The sequence below is a fragment of the Equus przewalskii genome, chromosome 9 (genome assembly GCF_037783145.1).
Source record: "Equus przewalskii isolate Varuska chromosome 9, EquPr2, whole genome shotgun sequence".
NCBI lineage: Eukaryota > Metazoa > Chordata > Mammalia > Perissodactyla > Equidae > Equus > Equus przewalskii.
This window is the reverse complement of record NC_091839.1, coordinates 10972520-10993631: the sequence shown is the minus strand read 5'-3', so window position 1 is coordinate 10993631 and position 21112 is coordinate 10972520. Positions and strand designations below refer to the sequence as shown.

Genomic DNA, 21112 nt, shown 5'->3' with positions numbered 1-21112 from the left:
GGCCCGGGGAAGAAAACCCCTCCTCTCCAGGAGGATGAGAAAACGCAGGGGTCACATCCTGCCTGTGACCTTGGGCAAGTCGATGACCTCTCTGAGCCTGCCGTGCAAAATGCAGATAAGACGAGCACCCTGCCCACAGGGCTGGCAGGTGAGGCAGGCAGAGAGAATAAGTGACTTGCCCTGAATCCCGCAGGTTGAGGGGTGAGGCGGGAACTGTCTGGGTCCCAGCCCCCAACTCTGCCTGGTTCTGCCCCCCTTGGGGGTGTGGAAAGCCCCCCCCTTGAATGGATGTGTTATTAGTACTCCTGAGTGGGAAGCGTGTCCCTAGACCAGTGAATGACTGGGATCCTGGGGTGAGGGTGCAGGAACTGGGTCTGTGTCCATTCCTGCTGTTCCCCGCCTCCCCGAGCACAAGCCTGGGGCACGTGCCCCCGCTGGGCTCCCCCAGCCCCTGTGCTTCCCCCATCCCGGCCCTGACCACTCTGGGCCATCCTTGTCAGATAGCCTGTGAGCTCTGAGAGGGCAGGAATAGTGTTCTGTGACAGGGCCTGGAACAGAGCACGGACTCACTCCCTGTTTAATTGGCTGAGAAATAAATGAATAAACAAGAGAATGAAAGGAGCAGCTATGACTAGCAAGGGATGAATGAGTGAATCAGAGAACGAGCAGTCCTCCCGGCTGCTCCTCCTCGTTGGGCGGCGCCTGGCAGACAGCAGGTACTGGAGAAATGTGAGACGGAGGAAGCAAGAGTCCAGGCCTGGAGCTGGGGGCACTCGATCATGAGTCTGCATCTTTAGGAGCAGAATCCCCATGAACGTTTCCTTTAGAAAACTCCAGCCTCGTCCCAGGCGAATTTAGGGGAAAAGCGCGCCTGAGCTCCAGACTGAAGGGGGGCCGGGGTCTCGGGGCTGTGGATGACCGTGGAGTGACTGGGGGTGCTCTCCTCCAAGAGACAAGAAGACAGAAGGAGGGGCGCTGGGCTCTCTCCCAGCCTGGATCATGCCAGAGAGGAGAAAGCTGGGGTCCCCAGGAGGGGCAGAAACAATGACTGTGACAGAAAGAAGTGGGCCTGGCGGAAACCCTAGGAAGGGCTCTGCTGGAGGGCTGAGATTTTTTGGGGGGATGCGATTTTGCTGAGGGCATAGAATACAGCGGGGCACACAGTAGATACTCAATTAGTGCTCAGTTAGTCTCTTGATTAGTGCAAGGACAGACGAGAGGGGGTAGTGGTGAGACAGAGGGCAACAGAGCAGAGAAGGATCATGTGCAAGAGAAGTGTGAAAGACACACACACACACACACTCACACACACGCTCTGCGTGCCTCCTAGAGAAGGGGGCGGTGGGGGCCCACTGCAGGGGCTCATTCACAACATCCAAGCAGCAGCAGGGCAGGGACACCGTCCCATCGGGGAAGCTGGAACAGAATCTGTGCCTAGCTGGTAGCTGCTGGATCTGGGGACATCTGGGGGTTCCGAGGGAGGGGCCTGGACAGCAGAGCAGATGCTGGAGCACCCAGGAAAACATGTTAACACTCTAACAACGGGTCCAGTCATCCCTGAGGGCAGGCTCGCAGAGAAACTCCCATTGTAAATATCAATTTAAATCGAATCAAACCAAGAAGGAAGTAAATAGAAACCAGAGAGGAGCAGACAGGCAGAAACTGCGATGGAAAGGACAGAACCTTGGCCTCCCTCACCACCCACCCCACCTCTGCCCCTGGGGATAGAGGCACCTACTTCTCCAGCAGCTGGGTCACGGCCTCCTGGGCCTGCTCCCCGTAGGCGTTGCCCTGCCTCAGCAGGCCCTCGGCAGCCTGCACGGCCACCTGCATCTTTTGCTGGTTCAGCTCCATCGTGGTGAGAAACTCGCGGTGCCGTTTCAACGCCTCCTCCACCGACTCCACGGTGCCCGGGAGCTCCGGACCCGACAGCGCCACCTCCTGGGAAGGGAGGAGGGGTGGCGCTCAGGTCGGCCCGGATCCATTCCAGGACGCGGGAGAGGCCACCTGCCCGGCTTGCCACCACTCTCGTCTCCCCCTGCTCACTGAGTTCTAGCATCCAACATGCCAGGCATGGTCCCACCTCAGGGCCTTTGCCCATGCTGGTCCCTCTGCCTGGTAGTCTGTTCCCCTCAGATATCCCCATGGCTGGCTCCTTCACTTTCTTCAGGTCTCTGATCATCTGCCAAAGGTATCACCCTCCACCCCAGCTATATCCCTTGACCCTGCTTCATTATTTTTCATAGCATATAGGTGACATGATACTATAGACGCAGTTACCTATTTACCATCTCTTCTCCCACATACACACACACACACACACACACACACACACACACGAGCATGCTGGCCACACGAGGGTGGGATTTTGTAGAGGCTGGCAGGAGGCACTCAGTAAATATCTGGTTAATTGATGAAGACTGAATGGGTGCTATGAGACCTCAAGGAAGTTCTTCCCCTCTCTATCTCTCTTTTTTTTTTCTGAAGAAGAAGATTAGCCCTGAGCTAACATCTGCTGCCAATCCTGCTTTTGCTGAGCCCATCTTCCTCTACTTTATACGCGGGATGCCTCCACAGCATGGCTTCATGAGCAGTGCGTAGGTCCGTGCCTGGTATCTGAACCGGGGAACCCTGGGCCACTGAAGCGGAGCGTGCGAACTTAAACCACTATGCCACCAGGCCAGCCCCAGTTCTTCCCCTTGCTGAGGTTAGTTTTCTAACTGGTAAAATGGGTGGGTCAGAAAAGGTCTCTCAAGGCCACCTCAGCTCCAATTTTTACTAACCTCATGATTCTGGGGGCTCCCTGTCTGTCCCCTAGATAATCCTCAAACTGGGTCCGCTTTCTCCAGACAACCAGCACGGATGGCCACCCTTTCTAAAATGATGCCTAAAACTTGGCACCTACTCTGGGACAATCGGAAAACTGAGTGTTCTATCTTGCCCAAATCCTCAAACTTGCTCCCCTCCCAGAATGATCCCCAAACTGAATCTGTTCCCAGATAACCATCGTGCTTGATGCCTCAAGGCGAATACACAGTTACTTTCTCCAGATAATCTGCAAATTGCCATTCCCAACAAGAAGGCAGTTCCCTAACTGAGGCGCCCACAACCGCATCATCCACAGTCACTTACTGATCCCGACAATCTCTCAGTTTGAATTACCTACTTCCATAAGCTTTATCCTCGGTGATGCTCCTCAAAACCCCCATTAACCGTCACCAACCAACCTCTGACTCATTTCCTTCCAGATAATCCACAAACCCACGAAGCCACTCGAAGGAATATCCGAGAGCATTACTCCCTCGCGATAGTCCACCAACTGTCAGTCAGATAAAACACCAACCCACCCATCATAATCCTCAAATTCTGTCACACACACTCACACACAGGGTCACACTGGATGATTCACAAACCCGGCCATCCATACCGGGTACCTCTCCCTACTCCCCCTGCCCTCGGAGGAGCCACGAACCCAGGGGTCCCCGGAAACACACTCCTGCGTACATCTCCCCATTCCCGCAATACCCCGAGGCCTCGGACCCTCCCAGCCCGTGAACCCCGAAGCGGGCACCTGGTTGCGCAGCACTGCGCGCGCCTGGCGTAGGTCGCGCAGGAAGAGCTGGTAGACGTGCGCCTGCACCAGCGCCTCCCTGCGCGCCTCCCACAAGCCGAGCAGCTTGTGCCAGCCGAGTTCGAGGTGCGGGAGCCACTCGTCGAGGGCCAGGCCCGGGCCCAGCTCGGCGCCATCGGCCGCCAGCAGCGCCTCGCTGGCCGCCACGATGCGCGCATAGTCCTCCTCGCGCTGGTCCACTTCTTCCTTGAGCGCGGCGTGGCGCGCCAGCAGCGCGTCCGCCTCTTCCAGGCTGCCGGGCAGGGGGCCCTCGTCACCGCCCGCCGCCTCCTGGGCGCGCACAAGCCAGTCCAGGAAAGCGTCCAGGTCGTGCAGGAAGCGCTGCAGGCGCCCGGCCGCCGCCACCGCCTCGCCACACGCCTGAGCCGCACTGGCCAGCGCGCCCCACTCGGCGCCCAGTTCCTCGGCGCCCTGGTGCAGCCGCGCAGCCTGCGCCGGGAAGCGCGCAGCCAGCAGGGCTGCCTCCTCCAGGAGGGCCGCCTGGCGCGGCTCCAGTGCTTGCAGAGCCGCCTCCAGGCCGCTCAGGCGCCACTGCAGGGCGCCGCCAGCGCGGGGCGCGCTCTCCACAGCCCTGCGCTTCTCGCGCACCTGCGCGCGCACCTCAGCCACCTCCAGCACGTGGTTCTCCACCAGCAGTACCGCGCTCATCTCCTCTTTGCGCTGTTCCACCAGCTCCACGATGCGGTTCCATCTGCCCAACAGAAGGAGGGCGGCTTGAGGAGGACGGGGACTCCTCTTGGGCGGGGAGAGCCCACCGGCCTGGGGTAGAGCCCAGCTACAGTGTGACTTTGGAAAGTCGCTTTATTTCACTGAGCCTGTTTCTGTGTGTAAAATGGAACCCTACCCAGCACATTTGTTTAGAGCAGCTGTTCTCAAAATGGAACCTGAGCGACGTCAAAACTATCTTCGTGAAAATGCTAAGATGCTATTTGCCTTTCACTGTTATTCTCTCCCGAGTGTCAGTGGAGTGTTCCAGACGCTGCGTGGCAAAGACCCAGGGCAGGAGCAGACCTGGGAATTCAGCTGCCTTCTCTTAAGCCAGACGTTAAAGAGAGCCACAAAAAGCAAAACAAGGCCGCTCCACTCACTACCTTTTTCCTTAAAAAATATTAGTTAACATAATAGATTTATTATTGTTATTTTCAAATGACTTCATATTTTTGTTACTCAGGATTAATTTCTAATATAGTAAATACTGAGAGAGAGGACCCACGAAGACGAGTTCTTTGGGCTCCTTAATGGTTTTTTACAAGTGCAAAGGGTTCTGAGATCACAGTGGGAGAATGGCTGGCTGACAACATCAGATAATATGTCGTCAGGTGCCAGGGATGGAGTGGTGCAAAGACAGATTTGTTTTACTCCACAATAAATTGGTGGAAGAAATTATGCATTGCTCTGTGCCCTCGGGCTAAGTTATGGTACTACTTCGGGCCACAGTTTCCCTTCACAGGCAGCGTATGGTCCAGGTTACAAGCATGAAATCCAAGCCGGGCTGCCTGGAGTCAAATCTGAGCTGTGCATGCTTTGGTTAGTCACCCTCTCTGTGCTTCAGTTTCCCCATCAGTGAAATGGACATGATCATAGCACAGCGCCTACCTCATAGGCGGGTTGTGAGAGTGGAATGAGTTATAGCTCATGAAGTGCTTCAAACGGTACCTGTTTGTTACTGTTATTGAATGGGGACAATCTCTGAGGACATATCTAGCCCTTTTCTGCCTCAGGGCCTTTGCCTAGGCTGTGCTCCCTGCCTGGGATGCTGCGTGCTCTCCATCCCCTTCCACATCCATACTGTTCTGTGGCTGGCTGCTTCTCATCCCCCTTGAGGGCCCAGCTCAAGACGTCATGGCTGACCACAAGATGGAACATCACCCCAACCCCTGGCCATGCCCCACCAGCTCTCTCTATTCCCTGCGCCATCCTTACGATTCTCTAAACATCTTCTTCATTTATTACTTTATTTGTTAAGTGTCTCCCTGCCTGCTCTAGAGTGGACACGCCACAAGGGCAGCAATTAGGACTCTGAAATCGGAAGGACCAGAGTTCAAGTTCTGCTCCAGCCAGATTTGCTCTGTGACCTTAGGCAAATCATTTCCCTCTCTGATCCTCATTTCCCTTATGGAAAATGGAGATAATAATGTCTATTTCATTGAGCATTTAATGAGATCACGTGGCTAAAGCACATCACGGATCATCTCGCTAAATGCTGTACATCGTTATTGTTGTTATCTTTTGGGGTCCCGATGTTTGGGGATTGTCGAGGCCACAGAGGCTTTGTAGTCACTGGTTATTGGGATCTTACAGCACAGCAGTTAAAGAGCACACAGTCTTTGGAGTCAGACAAATTCAACTCCAAATCCAGGCTTGAACCCCTAACTTGCTGTGTGACCTTGAGCCAGCGTCTTCACCTCTCTGAGCCCCTGTTTCCTCCTCTCTAACACGAGGTAATGTATACCCCACAGGGTTGCTGGGAAGACTGAATATATGCGATCAAGAGGCCCAGTGCCAGACTCAGAGAGAACTGGGTTTGACTCCTCCTGACTAGTTCGAGTACTCTGGATAAGGATTTCACCTCTGTGGGTCTGTGTCTTCATCTATGAACCTGCTCCCACTGGAGAAACTGCTGGTAGTGTTCTAGGGGGAAAGATATTAATTCGTTACTATTTTTAAAGAGTTCTGAATTCTGGAATCTTTACTAAGGAAATTGGGATCTTGGGAGATAAAAGAAAGTCTATAAAGGGCTTAGAAAAATTCCTGGCAGATAGTCGATACTCAAGAAATCATTTCTGAACGAATTATTAAGCCCACTGAACAGGACTGAACCCTCATTATACCACATCATCACTTGCACCGGGTATTACCATTTTTTTCAAGATTTTGCTGATTTACTCGGGGGCCCTTATGATCTCAGGGGTTTGAAATGGCGTGTCCTTGATTTCCTCGGCTGAGTCCGTGGGGAAGGGAATAACGGGAACGACTGGCGCGAGACACCCAGAAGGCCTTCCAGCCCCAGGCCCTGCCTACCTGCTGTTGAGGTGGTCCTGGCAGGAGCGCACCTCCTCTGAGCTGGGGTGGCCTCCTTCCACCAGCTCCTGGACCGTGTGGTTGACATCGAGGACACGGCCCATCAGACTGTTCATCTCCTGGTCCAGACTCTCAAACCTGCAGATGGAGAAGGGATGCGCTCAGAGAGGCCCGGACCCCAGGGACCCGCCCACTTCCGGGCTTTCAGGAACTGCCTTGACCCGATCTCCTCCCAGCTCTCCAACCTCACCCTCTCAGGCCCCTTTGTCAGCTCCTCCTCCTTCTACCTGCTGCTTAAATGTCAGCCCCCTCCGGGCTCTGTCTTGGGCCCTGTGAGCTTCCCCTTGCACCCTGCCTGGACCACCTCACCCATGGCCACAGCCTCGGTCCTCACCTCTGAACTCACGACCCCCACAGCTCAGGCTCCTGCCTCAACCTCTTTCCTTTTGCACTGTCCTCAACTTCAAAGCCTGCTGTACCCCTCTTCGGGGCTCCTCCCACCTCTGGTGCCTCAAACCGACTTCAGCATCTCCCCCCACGTTTGTTCTTCCTCTGGGTCCCCAACTCAGGGACAGCCCCGTCATCCCCTAGGCCAGAGCCCTGGGCCCCGTCTTGGACACACACTCCCCCCACTCTGTCCACCCCCTTGGCCTGTCCAGTTGGCATTCTACTCTGGTCCAGTCTGTCCCCTCCTACCTGGGTCGCCACCCCAGCTGCCTCTCTGGGCTCCCAGCCACCACTGTCACCCCTTCCAACCCACCCTCCACATGCCAGCCAGAGGGGTTTGTTTGGTTTTTTTTGGTGAGGAAGATTGGCCCTGAGCTAACATCTGTTACCAATCTTCCTTTTTTTTTGCTTGAGGGAGATTGTCCCTGAGCTAACATCTGTGCCAATCTTCCTCCATTATATGTGGGATGCCTCCACAGCGTGGCTTGACAAGCAGTGCTAGGTCCGTGCCCAGGATCCGAACCTGCGAACCCCAGGCCTCCAAAGCGGAATGCATGAACCTAACCACTATGCCACCAGGCCAGCCCCAGAGAGATCTTTTTAAAGCTGGGCTCGGTTCTCCCTTGTTTAAAACAGTGCCCAAGGCTGCAGCTTGGGTAACTGTGGGCGCAGTAAGGGCGGGGACCAGGCCTGTGTTTCCAGCAACGCCCAGCACAGGACCTAGAGGAGCGGGAGCTCAGGAAGTACCTGTCAAATGAATGGACGGATGAACAAGATGCTGGGAGGAGCAGGGGGTCCACCCACTAACCTAATGACTCAGCGCTAAGTCAGCCAACTTAGAAATCAGCATCTAACGTGTCACAGGGTGGTGAGGACCATAAAGAAATGTAAACGGGGTGAGGGGAGGGAAAATGACAAGGGCCGGGGCTATCTTATTAGCTAGGGAGGTGACATTTGTGCAGGGGCAGTGCGAGTCCCAGGTGAGGGGCCAGGCTGGCATGTCCCCGGAGGACCTCAGGTTAATTTCAAGCCAAGTGAATACACGCCTCATAGTAATAATAGCAAACGCTCCCGGAATGCCGTGAACCTGTCTACACGTATTAACTCATTTTACTGTTGGCCACAAGCCCGTGAGGTCGGGACTAATGTCATTCCCATTTTACCGGAAGCCCTGGTTCCAGCAGAGCGAAAATGGGAACTGTTGAACCCACAAAGGCGAGACTGTGCGCGCGAGCAAGGGGACCCGGGAGCCCCACGAGCGCGCGCTCACCGGTGCTGCACCACCTCGACGTCGTCCAGCGAATCCGGGACACGCATGGCGAGCAGCCATTGCTCCTTCTCGCCGATCCACAGCTCGCACGCGTGCACCTCGCCGAACATGCGGTAGACAGCCAGCGCGTCTCGCAGCCACTGGCGCCGCAGCGCGGCCACCTCGGTCACCTCAGTGAACAACTGCTCCGCCTCCACCACGCGCACCTGCAGCGCCACCACCAGGGCCCCGGCGCCGCTGGCGCCCCCCAGGGTGGCCAGCTGACGCCGCAGGCCGCCCACGGGGCCGCGATGCGCCTCCACCTCCCCGGTGAGCGCGCGGTGCTGGCGGGCCAGGCGGCGGCTGGATGCTTCGTCGTGGCCGAAGTCGCCCGCGGCTGCCAGGCGGTAGGCGTCGCGAAGCCAGTCCAGGAGCCCGTCGAGGTCAGCGCCGAACTGGTGCAGCGCCCGCGCCTCCTGCAGCCGCCGCTCGCGCCGCGCCGCCGCCTCCTCCAGCCGCTGCCAGCGCCGCCGCGCGCTCGCCGCGCGCTCCGCCAGGCCCGCCAGCTGCACCGTCTCGGCGCCCGGGCCCACGGCGCCCCCCGCCGCCGCCAGCTCCTCGCCGCGCCGCAGCGCCTGCTGCAGCAGCGCCCGCCGCCCACCCAGCTCGCCCTGCAGGATCTTGTGCTGGGCCAGGAGGCGCGCGGTGCTGGACAGGTCGTGGGCACCGTCGGTCGTGCCCGCCGCGCCCGCCGCGCCGCCGCCGCCGGCGCCCGCCGCCTCCAGGAGGCGCTCCTTGTCGCGGGCCCAGCTCTCGGCCTCCTCCAGCTCCTGCAGCAGCGCCCACAGGCTCCGCGAGGCCTCCAGCTCCGCGCGCCGCTGCGCCGCCTGCTCCTGCAGCTCCGCCAGACAGCCGTGCACGTGGTTCACGCGGTTGCAGATGACCTGCGGGTCGCAGGGCTGGTAGCCTGGGCCAGGAGAAGGGGGGGTCCCGGATTGGGCACGGGCCAGGTGCGCCCGAGAGAGGGTGGTGCTGCCCAGGCCTTGGCCTGATTTCATCAGGTGCCAGGTTCCGCGTCCCCTCCTCCAGGCAGCCTTCCCTGACACCCAAGGTCTGGAGCAGGCGCCTTCTCTGGCTCTCCCAGGCTACTCCGCTTCCCCCATCCCCGCCGCGACCACTCTGCCTGGGACGCCCTCAACTCAGCCCTGACCCCTCTGGGCGGTCGCTGCCAGTTCTGTCTCCCCCACTGGACTGGGAGCCCCATGAGAGCAGGGCCTGGGGCTGTGTCCGTCACACCGTGTCCCCACCACTGCCCAGCACAGGGTGGAGCCCAAAGCAGTAGCCTAGTGAAAATGGTGACTTATTGATCGAATAATGGATAGAAATGGAGATTCAGAGAATCCTAGAATCTGTGTATTTTAGTGTAAATTGTGTTTCCTTCAAAACTGGACCAAATGAAACTTCTCTACTCTTTTTCTTTTTTTTTTTTTTTGGCGATGAGGACTGGCCCTGAGCTAACATCTGTTGCCAATCTTCCTCTTTCTGCTTGAGGAAGATTGTCCCTGAGCTAACATCTGTGCCAATCTTCCTCCACTTTGCATGCGGGATGCCACCTCAGCATGGCTTGATGAGTGGTGTGTAGGTCTGCACCCAGGATCTGAACCTGCAAACCCTGGGCTACCAAAGTGGAGCATGCAAACTGAACCACTATGGCACAGGGTGGGGCCTCAAACTTCTCTACTCTTTTCTTTCTTTCTTTTTTTTTTTAAGGAAGATTAGCTCTGAGCTAACATCCGCTGCCAATCCTCCCCCCCCCCCCGCCTGAGGAAGATTGGCCCTGAGCCAACATCCGTGCCCATCTTCCTCTACTTTATACATGGGAGGCCTGCCACAGCATGGCTTGATAATCAGTACACAGGTTCACACCCAGGATCCAAACCAGGGAACCCAGGGCTGCTGAAGCAGAGCGTGTGAACTTAACGGCTGCACCACTGGGCCGGCCCCAAACTTCTCTACTCTTAAGCCATGTTTCTGGGTCCCCTCTCCCATCCACTGTTGCCTTATCCATTAACCCCAGTGATGACCAGAACTCTCTTTTTCATTCAAACATTTCACCTTCCTCCTACACCTCTAGTTGTGACTGGAGAACTATGAAATTGAATTAATGGGTCACGGCCAGCATTTCTTTAATGGAATAAAGTAGAAGGAATAGAAAATATCATAATGCCACACCCAAGGGGAAGTATTGTTTTACAAAACCTTTGCGTCAGTGTGCGTGCCTGTGTGCCTGTGAACTCTGGGTCGTGAGGTAGATGCATTTCTTACTGGGTCAAAACAGTGTGAGAGACACTGCCCTAGATGGCATACGGGATTTCTGTAATTCTGGACGCTCACTGAAATTGACCCGAATACCAAGCCATCTAACTAAAGAATAAACAACAGCGTCCACGTATCCAGCCCTTACGCTGACACAGTGTCATTTCATCCTCACAGCCATCCTATGAGCTCAGTATCCTTACTAGCCCCATCTTACAGAAGAAGAAACTGAGGCTCTGAGCGGGGAAGACCCTTGCCCAGGATGAGCTAAGAAATGGCAGATCAGGAGGCCACACTCTGGACCATTCATCAGGCGGCGCCACCTCCGGTTGCCATGACAACACACACTAGCCTCTTTGCTGTAATCAAGGTGCTGTTGGTTGTCACCAGGTGCCGAGATCGCACAGGAAGATCTCCCAGGAGCCTCCTGGGACGAACATCCATAAGAAGGAGAGGGTGTCTCCTGGGGCTGTGATGTGGGTGACAGGGGCTGAGCCAGGATGGGGATGCCCGCGCCAGGGATGGGAGGAGGAGACCTCAACACTTGTTCTGAGGACATGACTCAGCCCAAGAGTGTAAGAAATTTCCCCACCATCCTGCAAGCCAGATCGGCTCTTCTTTTTCAAACAATGCTCCGTGATTCCATAGGGCCGCGCCTCCAATAAGGAGCGAGACAGACCGGCCTCAAAGCCCTCTTAGCAGCTCTGCGGCTCTGGGCCTCTCGCTGTTTATCAGTGAGAAAGACAAATGCAGCTCTGACGGCTGTCAGCGCTCACAGCGAGCACGCACAGCTTCCCGGGGCCCCAACTTCAGACAAGACCACTCAGCGACCGTGAGGGAGTGGGACAAAAACAAGCCCACTCCATAATCACATCTGAGCACACGCAAAAACAAGGTCACTGTGCAAACCACAAAAATGGCCACCTATCCCCCTCACCCAGCCAGAGTGAGTGACCACTGCCAACTTCCATTCCTCCCACCACCTGGAGAAAAATGATTAAGATGTACAATCATCTTATTACCCCCGCTTCCTGACAGCCTCCGGTCCACAGCAAAATTATGCATGAAATCATGCCCGAGTCATCTAACACGAGCCCGCATATCAGAACAAGCCCCCTCAACGCCCTCCTACTGAGACGCCCCGTGGTTCCCCACGGTGTGTGCAAGGAGCCCACAAACGTGACTTGGTTTGACCACAGGGGGTTCCTCGTGGTCTCAGGCTGGAGGGCATCGACATCAGTAAAATGAGAAACTTCTTAGAGCCAGTCTGGGTTTTGCTCCACAGCATCCACGCGCCTGCTGCTGGTAACGGCGGCCCAGCCTCCTCTTTCTCAGTCCATGTCTTTAGAGGGAGCTGACCCCACTGTAGGCCAGATAGATCACTCTATAGCCTGGGGCCACGATGTTTGGCCAAGCCATGAGGATGGATCCCACAGTGGGCCAATGAACGCGCTCCTTGGACCTTTTATCAGAACTATTGGGGAAGAGGAGCCTGTCTTCCTGGTGGGTCTGCTAAGCTGCTGGGATGTAAACGTGGGGCTGAATGATCCCAGACTGACACCACTGCCCAACAGTGCCACAAACATAGAGACTAGAGGAGGAGAGAGATGGAGTCTTAAAAGCATCATTGAACCACCCCTGGATCCAGCCCTGCCTGAAGCCAACCCACCCCTCCCTGGATATTTTAGTTATATCGGCCAATACATTCTCCTTTCCTCCTTAAGCTAATTGCACCGAGTTTCCAGCACTTACTGCTTACACACTCCTTTCATGATAGTCACTGAGATCCAGCTGTCAGGGCTTAGCATATGACAAGCACTCAATAAATGTGAGCTGTTACTACAGAATCTCAAAGCAGGAAGCAGTCGTGTGGCTCAACCTCCCACTCAAGATGCTAATTCCCCCGATGGAGTGTGCTCCTAGTCTGTGCTTGGATGCTTCCAAAGACAGGGAGCTCACTCCTTCCTTCTGTCTCTCAGGAGTCCTTCTGCTCCTATTAGCACCAGCCCTGGAAGTCTGCACCCCAATCCCCAACCCCAGACTCACCCTGCAGCTGGGAGAAACGCAGGGCAGCCGCGTTGAGCGCCTCCACCCGCTCGCTCTGGGCAGCGATGTCCCCCTCCAGCAGTCCGTGCTTCTGCAACAGGTCCTCTGCCTCCACCAGGTGCTGCCCGCAGTCCCGGGACAGCAGCTGAGCCTATGACACCGGGCGGCACCCAGTGTGTTTTTGGCATTGGTCCTCAGGCCACCCCCTCTGCCCCCATTGCCCGGCCAGCCTTCTGCTCCTCTGCACCGTTACTTGAACTCTGATCTCCGTCTCGGTCTCCTTACCCGTCATCACCTCTCCCATGTCTGTCTCTCTCATCATCTCCGCATTTCTGGGCTCTGGCTCTGCGACGGTGTCTCCGTCTCTATCTTCTGTCTCTCTCTGCCTCCACCTCGAGCTCGTTTACACTTCTCCGTCTCCATCTCTCCCTCTGTCGTCTGCATCTCTACCCGTGTCTCTTTCTCTCCACGTCTCTCTGTGTGTCTGTGTCTCTCTCTGCTTCCATCCTTCTCATCTCCATCTCCCTCGGTATCTGTCTATCTCAGGTGGGTCTCTCTCTTTGTCAGATGGATCCATCTTCTTATGTGTCTTTCCCTGTAGCCGTTTAGATTTCCATCGCTAACTCTGTGTCTGCTTCTCGAGCTCTCTCTTTCTCTGATTTCTCTTTCTACCTCTCAAACTGTCACCATCTTCCTCTGGAATAATTTCTCTGTCTCTGTCTGTCCCTGACACTGTCTTTATCTCTCTCTACTTTCCTATGTGTCTCTCTTTCTCACTCTTTTTCTGCCTCTCTGTCTCTCTCTGTCTCTATCTCTCACTCTTTCTCTTTGTCTCCCTGACTTTCTTTTTCCCTCTTTCTGTCTCTCTCCCCCTCCCCCTCCATCTCTCTGACAACTCTTTCAGTGTCTATGTCGCTGCCCTCCCCTCCTGGAACGCCTCGCCCATCCTCGGCCCCCGTGTGGTCCCCACCTGCATGTCCCCCATCCAGTCCACCATGTACACCATCTCCTGGAAGACCTTCTGCAGGGCCAGGTTCTGCTCGAGCCGCGTCCGCCGGGCACCCACCAGCCCGGTCAGCAGGGCCCACTGGCGCAGGACGCTGTCACGCTGGGCCGCTACCCGCCGTGCATCATAGTAGCCTTCTGCTGCCAATGCCTGGGCCAGCTCCGCCACGCCCTGTACCCTCTCCTCATAGGCTGCGATGTCCGCCTCGATTGCTTCATGCTTCTTCATGGCTGCCTCCACTGCCGGAAGCTCATACCCAAAGTTGTCCTGGGGTGGGACAGGCCACAGACACTCACTCATGTTGCCTCAGCAGTTTACCTGCTACCTTGACCCTGTGTGACCCTGGAAAGTCCCTCCCCGGCTCCTGTTACCCAGGAGATCAGGCCCACCCTTCCCTGTCACCCTGGAGACCAGCCCCACCATCCCCTGTCACCCTGGAGACCAGCCCCACCATCCCCTGTCACCCTGGAGACCAGCCCTACCCTTCCCTGTCACCCTGGAGACCAGCCCCACCATCCCCTGTCACCCTGGAGACCAGCCCCACCATCCCCTGTCACCCTGGAGACCAGCCCCACCATCCCCTGTCACCCTGGAGACCAGCCCCACCATCCCCAGTTACCCTGGAGACCAGCCCAGCCTTCCCTGTTACAACTCTAACTCTAAACTTGTCACCCAGGAGAAAGGCCCCTCTTTCCAATCCCCTAGAGACTGGGGACCAGACCTACCCTATGCCGTTACTTAGGAGACCAATTCTATCCTCCTGGGTTACCCTGGACACCAGATACAATCTCCCTTGTCACTTAAGAGTCTAATTAAATACTCTCCCTATTTCTGAAGAGACAAATTCTGTCCTCTCCAGTCACCCTGGAGACCAGCCTCACCCTCCTGTTACCCTGGAGACCAGGCCTGCTCCCCTCTCCCCATCAATCCCTTAGGAGATCAATTCTCCCCTCCAGCCCTCACTTGTCACCTAGGAGACTAGTCCAACAGGTCTCTGTTGCCTAGGAGATCAAGTCTCCCTCTCTGGTTCAAGGGCCGTCAGCCCCACCCTCCCTCCCTTTCGCCCGGAGCCAAGCCCGACGCCCGGTACCTGGGAGACCAGGCGCTGGTTCTCATTCAGCCAGCTCTCCCTCATGGCCACCTTGTGGTCGAACCTCTGGGCCAGTAGCTCCAGCTTCTCCTGCCGGATCAGCTCGGCCCGAAGGGCAGCCTCCCGCTCATGTTCCGCCTTCTCCAACTGGCCCCATGCCTAGGGAGACAGGAGGAGGCAGTCAGACTCCAACTCCCCACAGCTTAATAACCCTGGCTCCTCTGGCTGAGGTCACTCCCGGCACTCACGGCACCTCTGTGCAAATTGGAAAAAAATGTTGCTTCCTCAGGATCCTTGACTGCCGGGAAACTGTCAGAATGAACATCCAATCCTTGATGTCCACAATGTGAACGGCTCCCTTGAGCAGTGCACAATCTACACAACTGCCCAGAGCAGCCCAGCCTCTCGCCCACATCCTCAGCCTCACCTTGTCGATATCCCAGATGCCACAGCCCTCCCGAGGCACGAAGAGGCGACGGTTGCAGGCACGCAGTTTGCTCTGGATGCTGAAGAGCAGCACCTCCAGGTTCCCCTTCTCCTGAAACCTGAGGGGGCTTGCGCTCAGGAGCCCCGCCCCCATCCCTCCACCTGCCACCCTCCCTCCTGAGCTGGGCCTCACTTGACGGGCTTCTCGAGCGTGCAGTAGGCCGTGAACGCCTGGAGCTGCTGCTGCACCCCGCTCAGTGAGTTGGCGAACTTCTGGTTGCTGATGAGGCCCACGGTGCGGTGGATCCAAGCCAGCAGCTCGGCCGCCAGCTCCTCGTAGCGCTCGATAATCTTCCCCACCTCCAGCACCTGGTCCAGGACCTGACCCGGCACAGGAAGACGAGTCGGCCTCCTCCAGAGACGCCCCCACTGGGTTCTCAGGCTCCCGCCCACCCCATTCTTGGCTCCTCAGACCTTCCCAATCCGCTTCCCCTCCACGGCCAGAGCCTTCATCTTGGAGAAATAGTGGTAGAAAGAGACCACATAGGTGATGATGGATTTCTCATCTGGAGCCTCCATGTTCACATCTGGGGGATAAAGAAGAGTGGGAGGGCAAGGTGGTTAGCACTCTGACAGAAGGATTGGGTGCACAGAGGGAGAACCCCCACTCTTACTATCTGTGGGAACTTGGGCAAGATAACTCTCTGTTCCTCAGCTTTTGTATCCGCCAAATGGGGATCTGCCTCATGGGATTCAATAGTGCCTGACATTTATAAACCACCAGAGAGAAATTATCTAGTTTTTTTCCTGAGCACAACCTTCTACCTTCCACCTCAGGACCTTTGCACATGCTGTTCTCAATGTCTTCAACACTGTTCCCTCTTCTGTGTGCTTTACTCCCACTCATCCTTCAGGGTGCAATTCAACTTAAATTTTCTCAGACAAGCCTCTCTGTTCGCCCTTTCTAGAGTTAGTCTCTTCCTGTTATTCTTGCTCATAGCATCTTATCATTTTCTCCTTGAACTTACTATAATTCGTAATTAAATATTCACTCATGTGATTACGTCCTTATCTAGAGTTTGAGCTTCGTGAAGACAAGGGCTACGTCCGTCTTTTTGACCACTGTTCCTGCCATGCCCAGCACACAGTAGGAGCTCAATAAATATCTCCTAAGCGTATGAATGGCGTAAGAGGTATGAGGCATGGTGTACAGGCTTTGGTGACAGCGTGAGCGTGAATGCCACTTACTCACTGCACGTCCTTAGAAAATAGACCTAACTTCTCTGAGCTTTGTTTCCCCAGTGGTCCTCTAGGCAGAACCACAGCGTCTACCACCCAGGAACACTGCGAGAATTAGAAAGAACGGCCTGACGGGGGAGAAACTCCACGAAATCCGATTATCATTTCAAACTACCCATTGAACGCACAGCGTCATCCTCGGCCCTTACTCTTCCCCACCTCATGGGGCTGACACCCACTAGCCACCCGCCACGCGGGCACAGAACACAGCTGTCAGAGGGAGGGCAGACGGTGACTAAGACCCTGGAGGCTGGAATCAGAAACTCCTGTCCGCTGGATTTCAGTATGACGCTGGGCAAGTGACTTCGCACCACTGAGTCTCCGTTTCCATCATTTAGAACAGGATGGATCAATTCTATCCAACCAGGTCGGGGGAGGATGAAGGGAACGGTTTGGACACAATTCCCAGCCACATGCTCGGCACAGAGGCGGGGCTCAGCCAAAGGGAGCGGCTGCTATGCCAGAGCCGGGGGGATCGTGGGCTGGGCATGAGGCTCAAGTCAGGCGCGGGTTGGGGACAGACTGAAAATGGAAGAGGAGCTGGGGCTGGGGACAGAGCTGTGGACGGGGATGGACACAGGGCTGGGCTGGGGATAGGAATGGGGGTGGAAGTGGAATTGGGGATGGGGATGATGATGGGCATGGGCTGGGGGTGAGAGATGGATGGTGTTAGAGACAGGGCTGAGGATGGTGTTGGCGGTGGGGCTGGGGCTATGGGGAGCGGAGGGGGGTGGGTTTGGGGGGAGAAGATTGAGGATGGGGTTGGGGAAGGCAAGGGGCTTCAGGTGGAGACAAGAATGGAGATGGGGTTGCGGTTAGCAATGGAGATGGTGAAAGTAAGGTATGTAGGGGTGGGAAGTGGGGGAGACTGGAGGTGAGGAGGGGGGGCTGGGAGGGAGCGGGGATCAGGAATGCCCTCGGGGTTTGGGGTGGTGCTACAGTAGGACGGAGTTGAGTTGGGGACGGCAGTGGGGCTGAGAGCCCCAAGGGGAGGTCCGGGCCGGGGCCAGGCGAGGCTCACCCTCCGGGTCCAGCAGCCGCGCCAGCCCCAGGTGCTGCTCGGCCGTGCGGAAGGCTCTCTGCAGGTTGTAGTTGGCATTGGATTTGGTGAGTTTGCTGAAGTCCACGAGGTCAGGCCTGGGTGGGGGCACAGAGTGGGCGGGCAGCAGGCAGGCTCCAGAGCCGACGGGGGGCAAACGGGCAAAAGAAATCCTTGTCTGAGCTCCCCCGCCCCCCGGGGCGAGGGCAGGAGGGGCTCAACCCCGAGAGGGGCAAGCTGTGTGTGCTGGTGCACGTCTGTGCAGCGTGTCTCTGGGAGCGCGGGCACTGCGTGATGGCACGTGTTGGCTGACTTCACGGCTCACACGTGTCTACCTGGGCGTGTACAGACAGTACCACGTAGCTGTCAGAAGTGCAAGGAGCCAGCCCGCCTGGGCTCGAACCCCAGCTCGGCCATTTCTGCTGTCACTCTGCGTGAGCTACTTCATCTCACTGTGCCTCAGTTTCCTCATTTGTAAAATGGGGAGAAGAACAGCATCTGCCTCATGGGGTCACTGAATATTAAATGACCTATGGGAAGGCACTTAGAACAGAAAGCACTCCGTAACTGCTACCATCATTGGCATGACCCCGGTTACGGCTTGTGAGTTTCTGGGTGTGGAGGTGGGGCTGGGTCTCCTCGTGTGCATGTGTGACGGGCCAAGGGTTGTAAGTGACTGTGTGTCCACAGCAGAAAAAGTGGGGTTTGGCTTCCGCCACAGCAGAGCAAGGCCCTCCCAGCCTCCAGGCCTCAGCCTCAGTTTCCCCCATCTGTCATGTGGACAATCACGATGTGGATGTCACTTGTCTGGGTGCCCACCCTCAGCCAGTTCAGCGCCAGGCCCTGAGGTATGAATAGGAGGGCGTGCCGGGAGCCAGAAGGGTCCTCGGGGGGCTCACCTTAAGGAAGGACGTTCTAACGGAAGGAAGAGCGGGCCATCCACGGGGGAGTGAGCCCCCCACCCTGGGGGCATCTAAGCAGCAGGCGCAGGCTGTACGCGCATGAGTATCTGCGTGTGTGCACCTATTTGTGCCAGAGTGCACGGGTTTCCATGTGTGCACAGGGTATGTGGCCTGTGCAGGGGTCCAGGTGGGTGTGTGCACCTGTGTGTAAGTGTGGAGGGCATGTGTGTGAAGGGCAACGTGCGTGTGTGCACAGAGATGCAGGGATGGGTCCTTGTGTCTGTGCGTGTCATCCATACACACATGTACATACATGTGTCCCTGAGGGATGGGGGGTAGGGGGCAGGACAGGGTGGGGCTGCCCCAGGCCAGGGGGTACCTGTGCCGGTGGATGAGGGCATTGAAGGCCAAGCCGTCCCGCCAGCTGGTGGTGAAATTCTGGATGTTTACCTCAGGGTAGCTGGCAGTGCGGAAAGGAGAGACAGAGACAGAGATGGAAAGAGTCAGGAGGAAAGAGGGAGGAAGGGAGAGAGGAAGGGAGGGAGAGACAGACATAGATAGATGGATAGATATAGATGGATGGATGGATGGATGGATGGGTGGATGGATAGATAGATAGATAGATGATGGGTGGATGGATAGATAGACAGATAGATGATGGATGGATGGATGGATAGATAGATAACCAGGGAGATGGAAAGACAGCCAGAGAGATTGAGAGAGAGAAAGGAGAGGAGAAAAAAGAGAGAGAGCAGAGGGAGGAAGGGAGAAAAGGAAAGAAGGAAGAGAGAGGAAGGGACAGAGTGAAAGCAACACATAGACAGAGATGGGGAAAGAAGGGAGGGGAGAGAGAGACGGGGCAGGGGAAGAAAGAAAGGAGGGAGGGAGAGAGAGATGGAGAGATAGGAAGAAGGAAAAGCAGACACAGAGGTAAAGACAGACACACAGAAAAGCAGATATCATTGCAAGCCAGCCAGACAGCTCCAGAAGGATGAAGCCCAGTTTCGGTCCACACCCGCCCCCTCCCTCCTTCCTCCCAGGGGCTGCTCTCCAGAGGGCACTGGAGTTCCAGGCCTTGCCCCTCCCCACAGGGCCGAGCATTGGGGGTCCAGGGGCCATGCCCAGAGTCTGTGCATGCCCCTTCTCAACCCCACTGAAGGTCCCAGGACCCTGACCCCCGAGGCGAGCTGCCCGAGCCCCTGGGGTGCGCCCTCCTGGGCTGGGGGTAGCTGCTCTCAGGGGCAGGTGGCCAGAGCTCGGGACCAGGGCTGGGGGTGCCACACAGGGACACAGGAGGCCTCTCGAGGGGCAGGATGAGAAGGGAGAGAGAAGGGAGCAGGCTGGAGGGCTGGAGACAGTCCACCCCTTTCCAGCATTTCCAGTTCTCTGAGGAGCCTGAGTTCTAAATTTGAACCTGGCCTCCGGATTGTGACACAGGCTTATTCGTCAAGGTCCGCAGAGTGGACGTATTTTATTTACCAGTTTGTCAGCTTCAGATGTGACCTCTGACACTGAGGACTCGGGCTGCCCCTTGCACTCTTGTCCCAGAAGGAACCCCCGAGGTTAAGGCCTCCCCGCTGGGAGGGGTCGGGGGGGGGGGGGCGGCGCTTACCCAGCTGTCTTCATCTGACACCACAAGAGGAGCGCGTCCTTGGCAGAGCGCGTCTCTCTGTTGTCCTCAGTCTCGATTTTGATGACTTGAATCTGTGAGGATACAAACGTGGCTGCTGGGGTCTGAAGAGCTGAGGCTGGGAGATACCCCCACCCCACTGCCAGGGAGGGTGGCAGGTGACAGAGGAAGACGGGGAGAGGCAGGGTTGGGCTGGGGGTAGGGGTTCAGGAAGGTGAAGATGGGTTCTCGAGGGGGCCAGGACGTCCACAATTGGGGGAGGTGGTTGTAGATTAGGGCCTCAGTTTCCAGAGAAGTCTTCCTCCTTGGCATCTGGGCCACTTCCCTGATCCAAGCCAAGCCACCATCATCTCCCGCCTGGGCTAGTGCAGTGGCTTCCATGCTGGTCTCCCTGCCCCCACCCCCACAGTCTGTTCCGCATCCGGCCGAGACGGAGACCCTGTGAACACCCAAATCAGATCACGTGCCTCCTAACCTTGACACACTCCGTGGCCCCATCTCACTCAGAGTAAAAGTCCCCAAGATCCCTCCTCATGACGTGTCTGACCGCATCTTCAACAGCTCACTCCACTCCAGAGACCTGCTGTCCTCTTCACTAACTCACCAGCATCCGCCCACCTCAGGGCCTTTGCACTGGCTGTTCCTTCTGCTGGGACATCCTTCCCCCAGGTGCCCAGACGGCTCCACCCCTCCTTGAGACCTTTACTCACTCACATGTCACCCTCTCCGGGAGGCCTTCACCAACCACTTGATTTTAAATTTCAATATGCGCACCCCAATTTCACATCCTCCTTCCTGCCTTACTATCACGGATCACCACCTAGATGTTTTATTTACTCATCTGGTTTACTGTCTCCCCCTGTTACGGACTGAATCGTGTGCCCCTAAAATTCCTAAGTTGAAGCTCTAACCCCCAATGTGACCGCATTTGGAGAAGGGGACTTTAAGGAGGTGATAAAGGTTAAATGAGGTCATTAAGGGCGGAGCCCTAATCCAGTAGGACTGGTGTC

At 56.5% G+C, this 21112-nt stretch overlaps 1 protein-coding gene across 1 annotated transcript in view; it reads right to left on the bottom strand.

Annotated features, from left to right (window-relative positions):
* SPTBN4 (spectrin beta, non-erythrocytic 4) overlaps positions 1-21112 on the bottom strand; it is a 72437-nt gene that overhangs the window by 35487 nt on the left and 15838 nt on the right. Inside the window, exons 5-17 of the mRNA XM_070632774.1 lie at positions 20085-20176; positions 18852-18932; positions 17553-17668; positions 15707-15819; positions 15426-15613; positions 15234-15351; positions 14807-14965; positions 13681-13983; positions 12711-12861; positions 8370-9315; positions 6653-6790; positions 3572-4322; positions 1739-1941 (exon numbers count right to left, since the gene is read on the bottom strand). Coding sequence (XP_070488875.1) covers positions 1739-1941; positions 3572-4322; positions 6653-6790; positions 8370-9315; positions 12711-12861; positions 13681-13983; positions 14807-14965; positions 15234-15351; positions 15426-15613; positions 15707-15819; positions 17553-17668; positions 18852-18932; positions 20085-20176 — 3359 coding nt within the window. The remainder of the gene's footprint in view (positions 1-1738; positions 1942-3571; positions 4323-6652; positions 6791-8369; positions 9316-12710; positions 12862-13680; positions 13984-14806; positions 14966-15233; positions 15352-15425; positions 15614-15706; positions 15820-17552; positions 17669-18851; positions 18933-20084; positions 20177-21112) is intronic.